The 12,038-nt window shown below is 41.0% G+C and overlaps 1 protein-coding gene across 2 annotated transcripts in view; it reads right to left on the bottom strand.

Annotated features, from left to right (window-relative positions):
- lrp1ab (low density lipoprotein receptor-related protein 1Ab) overlaps positions 1-12,038 on the bottom strand; it is a 189,255-nt gene that overhangs the window by 77,605 nt on the left and 99,612 nt on the right. For both annotated transcript variants that reach the window (XM_037540882.1, XM_017694300.2), the window contains exons 11-20: positions 11,290-11,526; positions 10,505-10,685; positions 9,363-9,585; positions 8,667-8,856; positions 5,563-5,691; positions 5,024-5,164; positions 1,503-1,628; positions 875-991; positions 589-669; positions 103-270 (exon numbers count right to left, since the gene is read on the bottom strand). In XM_037540882.1, coding sequence (XP_037396779.1) covers positions 103-270; positions 589-669; positions 875-991; positions 1,503-1,628; positions 5,024-5,164; positions 5,563-5,691; positions 8,667-8,856; positions 9,363-9,585; positions 10,505-10,685; positions 11,290-11,526 — 1,593 coding nt within the window. The remainder of the gene's footprint in view (positions 1-102; positions 271-588; positions 670-874; positions 992-1,502; positions 1,629-5,023; positions 5,165-5,562; positions 5,692-8,666; positions 8,857-9,362; positions 9,586-10,504; positions 10,686-11,289; positions 11,527-12,038) is intronic.

The following is a 12,038-nucleotide window of genomic DNA, read 5'->3' as shown; positions in this document are numbered from 1 at the left end:
GTCAAATATTGTTTTTTGTTTGTAGCCCGGAAACAATCAGATGTCCATTATGAAACTGCAGCAGATCCAGATGTGCTTGTGGGATCCAGGGAGCAGACTCACCCTGGTTGGTGCAGTTGGCACTCTTCTCGTCACTGTTGTCTCCACAATCGTTGTCTCCATCACAGGTCCAGTACTCCGGGATGCAGCGGCCACTGTTGCATTTGAACTGTACACTGGAACACGAGTGACTGCAGCCTGCTTCATCACTGTTATCGCCACAGTCATTATCTACACACAAACACACAGTCAGTAAGCATGGGTTAAAAATCACTGAAGACTCTTCAGGAACTGTCTGTGATGTTGCATATTATACAGTGGTGTGAAATTTTTCAGTTTCAGACTAACTCTAAAGACATCAACTTCTTTACTGAAAATAAGAAATTCTTATTACTTTCTACTGTATGTTTATTTGCAAATGATATGGAGTGCTTTTTAAAGCAAAACAAATTTTGTAAAGAGTTAATAATGAACCCTGGTTGAACAAACAAACAAGAGTACTAAAATATGCCAAGGATTTGAAATGAATCGCCCGAAGAGGCCACTCACCATTATCACAACGCCAGTTAACATTGATGCAGCGTCCATTAGCACAGGTGAATTGTGTGAGTGGAAAACAAGTGGGGTAGGCTGAAATAAAAAGAGAAAGAGAAAGAGAAAGAGAAAGAGAGAGAGAGAGAGAGAGAGAGAGAGAGACAAAAAGAGACAGAGAGAGAGAGAGAGAGAGAGAGAGAGAGAGAGAGAGAGTTAATAGCTTGCATCACCACTGAGCAAAAATGAATTAGACTTATGTCATTATAACTCTATTGATAGGAGCTGATGGAGAGGGGCTGACCACAGGAGGCTGGTTCATCAGAGCGGTCTCCACAGTCATCGTCCAGGTCACAGGTCCAGGAGTTGGGGATGCAGCGGCCACTGGCACACGGGAACTGGTTAGGAGGACATGTGCGAGCTAGGATGGACGGAGAGAGACAAAAAGAGACAGAGAGAGAGAGAGAGAGAGAGAGAGACCCCAGTGTAAACACTACACCTCAATTCAGAGCAGAGGGCTAAAACTGTCCTGCAACATGCGATAAGTTCCCTCTGTGAAATTACTAGTGAAGTCCTGTCCTGACCTAAAAGGTCAGAGCATATTTTAGTGGATCAGTATCAGCTAGTTTAAACATGATGCAGTTCAGACACTTCGTTAGTAAATGGGCAAAAGTCATTAACTCAAGGTTTCAGTGTAAGCATCAACATAAGAACAAAAACAGTGGTATCATGTCATCACTATACATAACTATGGCCACACTAAAAATTAAACAATTGTACTGTTTTTACACGATTGACAGTTATGTGCAACTTGCCTAACTTGGATTGTTATGAGTAGAAAAATGAGGCAAAATAACTTGAACAAGAAAAATTCTTAGCAATTACATTCGAATTACTGGTAACGTCACTGTATGCATGCTTGGATTTTATACCTGAGCAGGTGCTGTTGGATTCATCCTCATCACTGCCACAGTCATTGTCTCCATCGCAGAGCCAGCGCATGGGGATGCATCGGTTGTTCTGGCACTTGAAGCGGTCAGCTGGGCAAGTATGCTGGTCTGGGGAGGAAAATAAATCCATTTTACCTGACTGCATTAATCCAGGTCTGCACAACATGGAATCTGATCTTAACATGAAGATGACAGACAGTACATTTATATGTATATATATGTATATATATATATATATATATATATATATATATATATATATATATATATATATATATATATATATATACACACACACACACATACATACATACACACAGTTAGGGATATTTGACTTTTGGGTGAAATTTCAGGATGAACCTAAAATGCACTCTAACCTTTACAGGTGAACCTAATGTGACCTTCTCTAAAATTTTGATGTCCAACTGTTCAATGTTTCAGTACTTTTTGCACAACTTGCTGTTCTCTAACAAGGAGCTTAACGGCAAGGTGGTGGTGGTGGTGTTACACTGTGGGCAGGTGTGTCTAGTCAATACAGAACTGCCCTACACTTTGTGAATGGTACAGTGACAAGCCCATAATACTGAATAACATCATTAATCCAGTCATTGTGCCTCTGCATGAACAACACAGGCCTAATTTCATCTTCATGGACGACAACGCTCCAGCTCATGGAGGTCGCATCATTAGGGAACGGCTGCTGGAGACTGGGGTACCTCAAATGGAGTGGCCTGCACTTTATATTTAATATTATATATTTAATATTTTATATATATATATATATATATATATATATATATATATATATAAATATAATATTATATATATAATATTATATATATATATATATATATATATATATATATATATATATATATATATATATATTATATACACATATATACACACACACACACACACACACACACACACACACACACACACACATATATATATATATATACACACACACACACACACACACACACACACACACACACACACACACACACACACACTGCTCAAAAAAATAAAGGGAACACTCAAATAACACATCACTGAATACTTTGTTCTGTACAAAGTTGAATGTGCTGACAACAAAATCACAAAAATCACATTTATTAACCAATGGAGGCCTGGATTTGGAGTCACACAAAATTAAAGTGGAAAAACACACTACAGGCTTATCCAACTTTGATGTAATGTCCTTAAAACAAGTCAAAATGAGGCTCAGTATTGTGTGTGGCCTCCATGTGCCTGTATGACCTACAACGCCTGGGCATGCTCCTGATGAGGTGGCAGACTCCTGGACAGTCTGTGGTGCAACGTGACGTTGGTGGATGGAGCGAGACATGATGTCCCAGATGTGCTCAATCTGATTCAGGTCTGGGGAATGGGCGGGCCAGTCCATAGCATCAATGCCTTCATCTTGCAGGAACTGCTGACACACTCCAGCCACATGAGGTCTAGCATTGTCCTGCATTAGGAGGAACCCAGGGCCAACCGCACCAGCATATGGTCTCACAAGGGGTCTGAGGATCTCATCTCGGTACCTAACGGCAGTCAGGCTACCTCTGGCGAGCACATGGAGGGCTGTGCGGCCCTCCAAAGAAATGCCACCCCACACCATTACTGACCCACTGCCAAACCAGTCATACTGAAGGATGTTTCAGGCAGCAGATCGCTCTCCACAGTGTCTCCAGACTCTGTGAACCTGCTTTCATCTGTGAAGAGCACAGGGCACCAGTGGCGAATTTGCCAGTCCTGGTGTTCTCTGGCAAATGCCAAGCGTGCTGCATGGTGTTGGCCTGTGAGCACAACCCCCATCTGTGGATGTCGGGCCTTCATACCATCCTTAAGGAGTCGGTTTTTAACCGTTTGTGCAGACACATGGACATTTGTGGCCTGCTTTAGGTCACTTTGCAGGGCTCTGGCAGTGCTTCTCCTGTACCTCCTTGCACAAAGTAGCGGTCCTGCTGCTGGGTTGTTGCCCTCCTACGGGCTCCTCCACGTCTCCTGGTGTACTGGCCTGTCTCCTGGTAGCGCCTCCAGCCTCTGGACACTGACTCTGGACGCTACGCTGAGAAACACAGCAAACCTTGCTACAGCTCGCATTGATGTGCCATCCTGGATGAGCTGCACTACCTGAGCCACTTGTGTGGGTTGTAGAGTCCGTCTCATGCTACCACGAGTGTGGAAGCACCACCAACATTCAGAAGTGACCAAAACATCAGCCAGAAAGCAGAAAGGTACTGAGGAGTGGTCTGTGGTCCCCACCTGCAGAACCACTCCTTTATTGAGTGTGTCTTGCTAATTGCCAATAATTTCCACCTGTTTAAGTGTTCCCTTTATTTTTTTGAGCAGTGTGTGTATGTATATATGTATGTATATAGTATGTCAGTGTGTGTTGTGCTGGTTCAAGTGCATCAAACACTGCTGGACTTCTTTTTAAATACCTAAATACATAATACTGCTGGAATGAGAATAGACCAACAAAAAATATTCACCCAACAGTGTCCTGTGACTACTGAAGGACTGGAGGAGGAATATCACAAACTGTGCAGCAACAGATGAGCCATTGTCTCAGACTTTACTTCTACAAGGTGGACCAACAAGGTGGATGTGTCTCATGGAGTGGACCATGAGTGAATACAGCGCTACTCCAGCAGCACTGCTGTGTCTGATCCACTTGCACCAGTACAACACACATTAACACACCACTGCCACCACGTCAGTGACACTGCAGAGCTGAGAATGTTTCCTGTGGGGCTCCTGACCATTGAAGAACAGGGTTAAAGGGGGTGCTAAAAATGATGCTATGTGATAATGATGCTGAGATAATACCATATATAGCACTGACAATGATAAATACAAAATTTTAATGAATTTTATTTAAATGAAGCGTATTTCATTACTGTCTCTGTTGAAACAAAACCTCCATTTTTGTTGTTTTTAAATGTATTCCATGATTAAATTGGGGCAGTCGCTGGAGGTTAGGGATCTGGCCCTGTGACCGGAAGGTTGCCGGTTCGATCCCCAGGGCCGACAGTCCATGACTGAGGTGTCCTTGAGCAAGACACCTAACCCCCAACTGCTCCCCGGGCGCCTGCCCCGGGCAAGTGTGTGCTCACTGCCCCCTAGTGTGTGTGTTTACTAGTGTGTATGTGGTGTTTCACTTCACGGATGGGTTAAATGCGGAGGTGGAATTTCCCCAGTTGTGGGATCAAAAAAGTATCACTTAACTTAAATGACAACTGCTTTTTACATTGTGTGTCAATTTCCTGGTGAATGGATTCATAGAAACTGTTCAAAATTACTTCACTTTTATCAAAACTAATGAATGTTTTTCCCTTCTGCAAAATTACCATTTTGATGATACAGGTTTTGTTCTGACAGTGAAGATATGTAAGCTTTTGGCTGTCCTGGCCAAAACCACTGTATATTCTATGGAGAAAGTGGGCATATTCAGTATTCACATAGTGAGAATGAGAAAGGAAGCTCACGGCAAAGCTCTGGGGTCTCGTCGCTGTTGTCCAAGCAGTCGTTGTCTCCGTCACATTTCCAGCGCTCTTGGATGCAGCGGTTATTCTTACAGGCAAACTCTCCCGGCTGACATTGAGGTGGAGGTACATAGGATGGATTGGCTGCAGAAACACAGAATAAAGCTTCACAACACTGCTAAACATCCAAACAACACCCCATAATCTGTGAAGGTGATTACGCTACAAATGAAAAACATGTATGAGATACTTTTAACCTTAAGAAGTCACACTTATTGCTGGCAATAAGAAAAGCATAAGAGATGCTTTATTATGATCAATTTTCTGAAATTGTATGACTCCAAAACAAAAAATATCAGTACAGTAGACTCAAGCTTCCCAATATAAAGCGTGAATAGACTCAACCCTCCCAATATAAAACCTAAATCTCTTATCAAAGTTTTTAATTATATACATACATTAAAACAATTATGCAGTACAAATGAAAACATACAACAAGGGTTATTTGGGGAAGGGTGATGTCTGAGTAGTGGCACACCTACCTTTACAGGTTTTGTTGTCCAAGTCCAGGATCTGTTCGTCAGCGCAAGCGCAGGTACGCCCCACTGGGGTTAACAAGCACAGACTGCTGCAGCCTCCGTTATTGGCCCGGCACAAATTGTGGCCTATAACTAAGAGAGCACAACAAAGACTCATTTCAGATGAAGAGGAGACCTGATTTCTAAGTGGACAAATAAGGTAATAAGCTCAGAGCTACAATCTTTTACAGATCTATCAGAGTCTATCAAAATCATGCTATTTAACAGTAATCCTGTAAACTTGTGGTGAAGATTTGACAAAAGTTATGTTCGCACTGCATATTAACTTCAACTAAATTCAATCTTTCTCTTCAAACGTGACACGCATTTGTTTTGTGTCACAGTGTGAACAGCAAAAAGCAGTTTTGATCCAGATTTGGGCCACTTTAACCATGTTCACAGTGCAAGTCTTGTTGCTCAGTTCCGATCTTTCTAACCTCATGGTTCATATTCTTGTAGGTAAGTGAGTCAAGTCTGTCAATAATGTGAATAAACTGTCCTGAAACAACCTGCCATCACACATACTAAATCAATAACATCACACGAGCAGAAAAACTCCAATCTGGATTCAGACAACATCACAGCACTGAGACGGCTCTAGTTAAGATAACTAATGATCTTCTTGCCTCTGATCAAGGCTACATATCCCTGTTAGTGCTACTTGACCTCAGCGCAGCTTTCAATACAATAGACCACAATATTCTCCTAGAAAGGTTAGAAAACATGGTTGGAATCACAGGGACGGTCCTATCATGGTTCCAATCTTACCTAACAGAATTTTATCAGTTCATCAATGTAAACAATTTATCTTCCAATTATTCAAAAGTAAGATTTGGAATTCCGCAGGGCTCTATTTTAGAACCATTATTACACTGTACATGTTACTGTTAGGCACAGTTCTAAGTAACCATGGCATTAACTTTCATTGTTAGGCAGACGATACGCAACTGTACATATCAGCCAAGCCTGATGACAAATACAGATTAAAGAAAATAGAGGACTGTGTAAAAGACGTGAAATGCTGGATGTTACGGAACTTCCTCCTACTAAACAGTAACAAAACAGAGTTTCTCCTTCTGGGTCATAAATTGGCAAGAAATAAACTATTTAATTTTAAATCTCGCTGACTTTTCAGCCACACCTGGCTCAGCAGCAAAAAATCTTGGCGTCATAATTGATTCAGATTTATCATTCGATCAACACATAGGCAGCATCACTAGAACAGCTTTTCTACATCCTCGCAACATTGCCAAGATAAGAAATGCCCTGTCCCTGCATGATGCAGAAACACTAGTACATGCCTTTATTACTTCCAGACTAGACTACTGTAACATACTACTGTCAGGATGTACAAGCAGGAATTTAAGCAAACTTCAACTAGTCCAAAACGCCACAGCCAGGGTCCTCAATAAAACTAGAAAATTTCATCATATCAGTCCAGCGCTATCATCACTTCATTGTCTGCCTGTTAAATCCCGTATTGATTATAAAATTTTTTTATTGACGTATAAAGCCCTACATGGGCTGAGTACCTGCAAGACCTTGTTTCCCATTACGAGCCATCAAGACTACTCAGATCCCAGAGTGCTGGCTTATTAATAGTTCCTAGAAATCATAAGGCCCCTGGGGGAAGAGCTTTTTCTTATAAAGCCCCCAAACTCTGGAATGATCTTCCAGAAAATCTTTAAAGCTAGGCTGAAGACTCACTTGTTCAGTTTAGCTTTTGGTAGGTAATGTCCCCCCCTAGATAAAGACAGCAGATCCAGGGGTCCATGGGCACAGGGAATTACAGTAAACTGAGATACTGGTGCTGTCGTCCCGCTGCTCGCACATGGTCACTCAGGTTTGTGAACAGTGGAGCGGAGGGATGCCAAACTGTTTCAGAGTGCTCTCGTGTCTGTGTGTCCTTCTGGTTCTCTTATCTTAGTTAAGCTGTCATAGTCAGATCTGCCGGAGTTGTTAGCCACACTCTGGAAATGTTTACATCCCCTGTTTTACGTATAAACAGACAGAATAAAACTAATTCCCTCTCCCTGCCTTTTTTCTGAGTATACAACCGTCCACATGTCCGGCCGGACACTGAAGGACGACTGACTGTCGAGCCCTCCTGCTACCCACTTCAGACCAGCTGCCCACGCCCCAGCTACTGCCACCTACCTTGGACTAGCTGCCCACCCTACACTGATGTTTTCATAGACTCCTAGCTATTCCTACTACCAATACTACTGCTATTAATATTAGTAGTATAATCACTTGTAGGTAGTTTGACCAGAGGAGGATGGATCCCCCCTGGTGAGCCACTGTTGCCCCTGGCTTGCCCACAGGGGGGGTTTACATTCTTGTTAAAACTTTGTCTTTTCTGGAATTCTGTGAAGCTGCTTTGTGACAAAATCCATTGTAAAAAGCGCTGTACAAATAAATTTGATTTGATTTGATTTCAGGCAAAGTTAATACTAAAAGATGGTGCACCCACAGGAAAAAAAAAAAAAACAATTCTCATCCTTCCAATACCATTAAGGTCATATGGCTATGAACAGGATACTTAAGCGATCTAGATAACAACATATTGAAAGTTGCTCAAGTCTGATTAGAAAAGATCAGATTTGTGTATTCAAACGGCTCTGAAAAAATCAGAAATGTGTGACATCAAGGCAAAAAATCGGATTAGAGCCACTTCTGCCCTGTAATGTGAACATAGCCCCTCATATGTGGTACTGGAATCTGATACAAAAGTGATGTGTCTAAACAGTCATATGAGAAGGTATATGGACTTTTACAGCATCCCAACTAAATTTTCATCCTAATGTTGCATATATGGATACAAATCCACCATCAATATGTCTGTTACTATGGTCACACTTTGCATCTTCTTTCTAGGATTTAGAGCATTTAAGTGGGTGGAGTCACTGCCAGGGTCATCATCTAAGCTTAGCAGACACTGATATTATCTATGACAGATCATATTATTTTATTCATAAACGTCAATAAGAAGATCCATTTTCATAAGCCCTTTGAGTGAACTCAACAAGTAAGCTATGTGTAGTGCAAGTGCTGAGAGCGGTCAGTACTTTGTTGTTGCTGTGCGTCGTATGTGCGGATCTCATAGATTGGAGGTCGTTCATTGCGCAGTAGTGTGACCTTCTTGGTGATCTGGTCCAGCTTGTAAATGCTCCCGATCCGATACTCATTCCAGAACAGGAAGTTCTTGTAGTGTGAGAGGCCAAAGGGGTGGTTCAGCTCCTGCCCCTCATACACCGTCTAGCCAATCAGAGAAGAGCACAATATACATTTTTATAGACGTGCACACTCCTGGCATTACTTCAATTACTCTCTAAGCAACTCAAGCAACTCTCCAACAATTCAACATGTAGTCTGCTTTATACTGCAGACCAGACAACAGAATTAAAATCAATCAATTTACAATTAACTATCAATAATGGAGGTGAAATTTCCCCACTGTGGGACTACTAATGGTCGTAATCTTAATAACCCCAAAAGGGTTTTGATCAAATGTATGTTTTAGTCTTGCCCTGGAGTGACAAGGCTAATGTAAGCAATGGAAGCTTATATGTGACCAATTAGCATTGTGGAAACTACATGTCTAAGTGATCACAGATTTGCCATGGTAAGCCTGTGTGCTGTTTAGTAATCTCACATAGACTTGATTAAGGTGAAAATTATATACTTATGTAATTAGATATTTCAGTCAAACCTTTCCAGTTAGTCATCTTAAACTCTATTGAAAAGCTTTCGTTATGACTTACCCTGCGTTCGGTGGTGTTAAGCAGCACCATCTCAATACGGTCGTAGTAGGCGTCCACCCAGTAGAGTATGCCCTGCTGGATGTCCAGGCTCAGGCCATTAGGCCAAAGCATGTTTTTGGAGGAGATAAGGACGCCAAAGTTGGAGCCATCCATCCAGGCTTTTCTAATGCTGCCACGATTTGCATCTCTGGAGTCTTCTTGCCAGTCACTGCAGTACAGCATCCTGAAACACAACAAACACCTCCATATTACTGGACAAAATTGTTTTCTTAATTATTTCTTGCTATTTTTGGATATTAAATATCGAACTACCTATTCCACATCATTAAGCATGATACATCCGAAAAGGCAAAGGAAAATCTAAAACAATCAGGCATACACTGCTCAGCAAAACTCAACAGCTACACATTTTTTCAGACTCATAGTGTTGACCTGTCTTCTCACAGTGGAATGGACAGAAAACGCATGTAGATTTTTTTTCAGATATAAAGCAAAAGAGGAGCTTTTTTTCTTCTCTCTCTCAAAGATGAAAGCTTTAAGTTCTTTTACAGCACTTAACTGTCACACTGTGACAGTTTTAGTGGTCTACCATGTCTTGCATTACTGTTAGAAGTGCTATTTACTCTTCAACTTTTAAAACATTTTTGAACTCCATTTCTAGAAACTCCTGTTTATTTCACATATTTTCTTTTGACATCCCCCTTCCTAAAGCAGATTATCCTGTATTTAATTTTCTCAGCAATGTCTCTCTTGAAAATTTGTACCTAATGACTGTTCTGACTAGAAATGAAATAAATTAAATGAAAGATGGTTTTTGCACAGTACTGTATTTATAACTGTTGTAAGAAAATGTTGAACAGTACAGGAGAGCAATTAATTCTTCTTAACATCTATTCACGTAACCAACTTTAAAGCTTTGTTGTTTTTAAAACTTCCATTGATACATTCATCATGAAGTATAAAGAGCAGGTAGGCATGTTCTTTATTTAAAATAAATAAATAAATACAAATAAAACTAAAAAATTTCCCCTTACACCAGTGACAGTACACTGAACAAGCAACTGGAAATTATGTTAGATATTATGAGGTGTACATGTGTTTTATTTAATTTGAGAATTTTTGTTGTTGAAACTTGCTCTTACCCATGTACAGGGTCCACAACTATGGCTCGTGGGTGGGTCATCTTGCCCTCGATGAGGGTCTTGCGAGTCTGGGAGGCTTTCTCCAGCTTTGCCACATTGATTGTCTTTTCAAGTCCATCATCTGCCCAGTACAGGTTCTGACCCATCCAGTCTACAGCTATTCCCTCAACAGTGTGTATTCCTGCAATGAGAAAAAGAGTGTGATATCAGCAACAGATTTAAAAGATTTTAAAAATAAAAATTATATTGGAAGTAAATTCATTCAAAGGCATGAATTCACTGAGACTTCACATTTTCACAAGCAAGTCTTTTTCTATTGCCATAATGGCAGAATAGCAGGATTGACTTCAGACCATCGTGCTCAGGTATTTAAACAGCATAATCCACATAACCACTGAACATAACATTCAGCTGTATGCAGAAGCTTGAATAACTCCAGTCAACTCATTTGGTTGATTTTCTAAGCAAAGCAAAGTGAACTTTACAGGGAGTTTAACATATTAGACAAATATACATATTGAATGTGCCTTAATGTTATGCAGATTAAATCGCAGAAGTGTGTATAAATATTTACTCATTTACACAATTCAGGAAAGCATATAAATCGAACAGGACAGCTCAAACATTTGCATAGAACTATATTTATAATCCTACACTGCTAAAGTTTAAAGCCTGATATTAAGAAGTTGTTGCAGTTGTTGTTGTCAGCCTAACAGTAAGGTTACAACTGCTATGGTTTACAAAGATTCTTCTAGTTATGAGCAGTGCTAATTTCCTGGCCTCACCGTCCTTCACGATAATGTCCCTCTCAGTGCCATCGATTTTTTGCCGGCCGATGGTGTAGGTCGTAGCATCACTGAAGTAGATGAACTCCGTCTCAGCGTGGTAGTCCAGAGCCCTGGGGTTATTTAGGTTCTCAATGGGAATGATGTGCTCATCATACACTCTGGCATGCAGATCCATGCCCCTGATAACACCCGGTCGACCTTTACCGTAGATCAGGAACAGTTCGTGCTCTGGTTCTGAGGACACAATATACATACAGAAGCCAGACTCATTACACCTCAGATGTCAAATCTCCAGTATCTAATTTCTGTTTGTAAGCAGAAGAGTAGGGCTGAACAATAATTCTTCTCATCAGATTAGCCTCCTATCTCTTATATTGATACTGATACTGCAGCATGCTGTAATATGCAAATAAGACCTCTAAGCAACTACCTACAGTCATTAAACCAACTGGCCACTTCATTAAGTACACCTTGCATTGGGTCAATTTACCATACAGGTGCACTTTGCAGTTCTGCATGTAGACTTGTGTCCATCTGTCCCTCCGTATAACTTGCTAGCCCCTTTTTAATCTTTCCTTCAATGGTCAGGACAACCACAGGACCACCACAGAGCAGATACTATTTGGGTGGTGGATCATTCTCAGCACTGCAGTGTCACTGGCATATTACTGTGTTGTGCTGGTGCAAATGGATCAGACACAGCAGTGCTGCTGAAGATTTACCACCGTGTCCACTCACTGTCCACT

Source organism: Pygocentrus nattereri, chromosome 9 (genome assembly GCF_015220715.1).
Source record: "Pygocentrus nattereri isolate fPygNat1 chromosome 9, fPygNat1.pri, whole genome shotgun sequence".
NCBI lineage: Eukaryota > Metazoa > Chordata > Actinopteri > Characiformes > Serrasalmidae > Pygocentrus > Pygocentrus nattereri.
The sequence above is the reverse complement of the archived record's forward strand: the minus strand, read 5'-3'. Positions and strand labels throughout refer to the sequence as shown.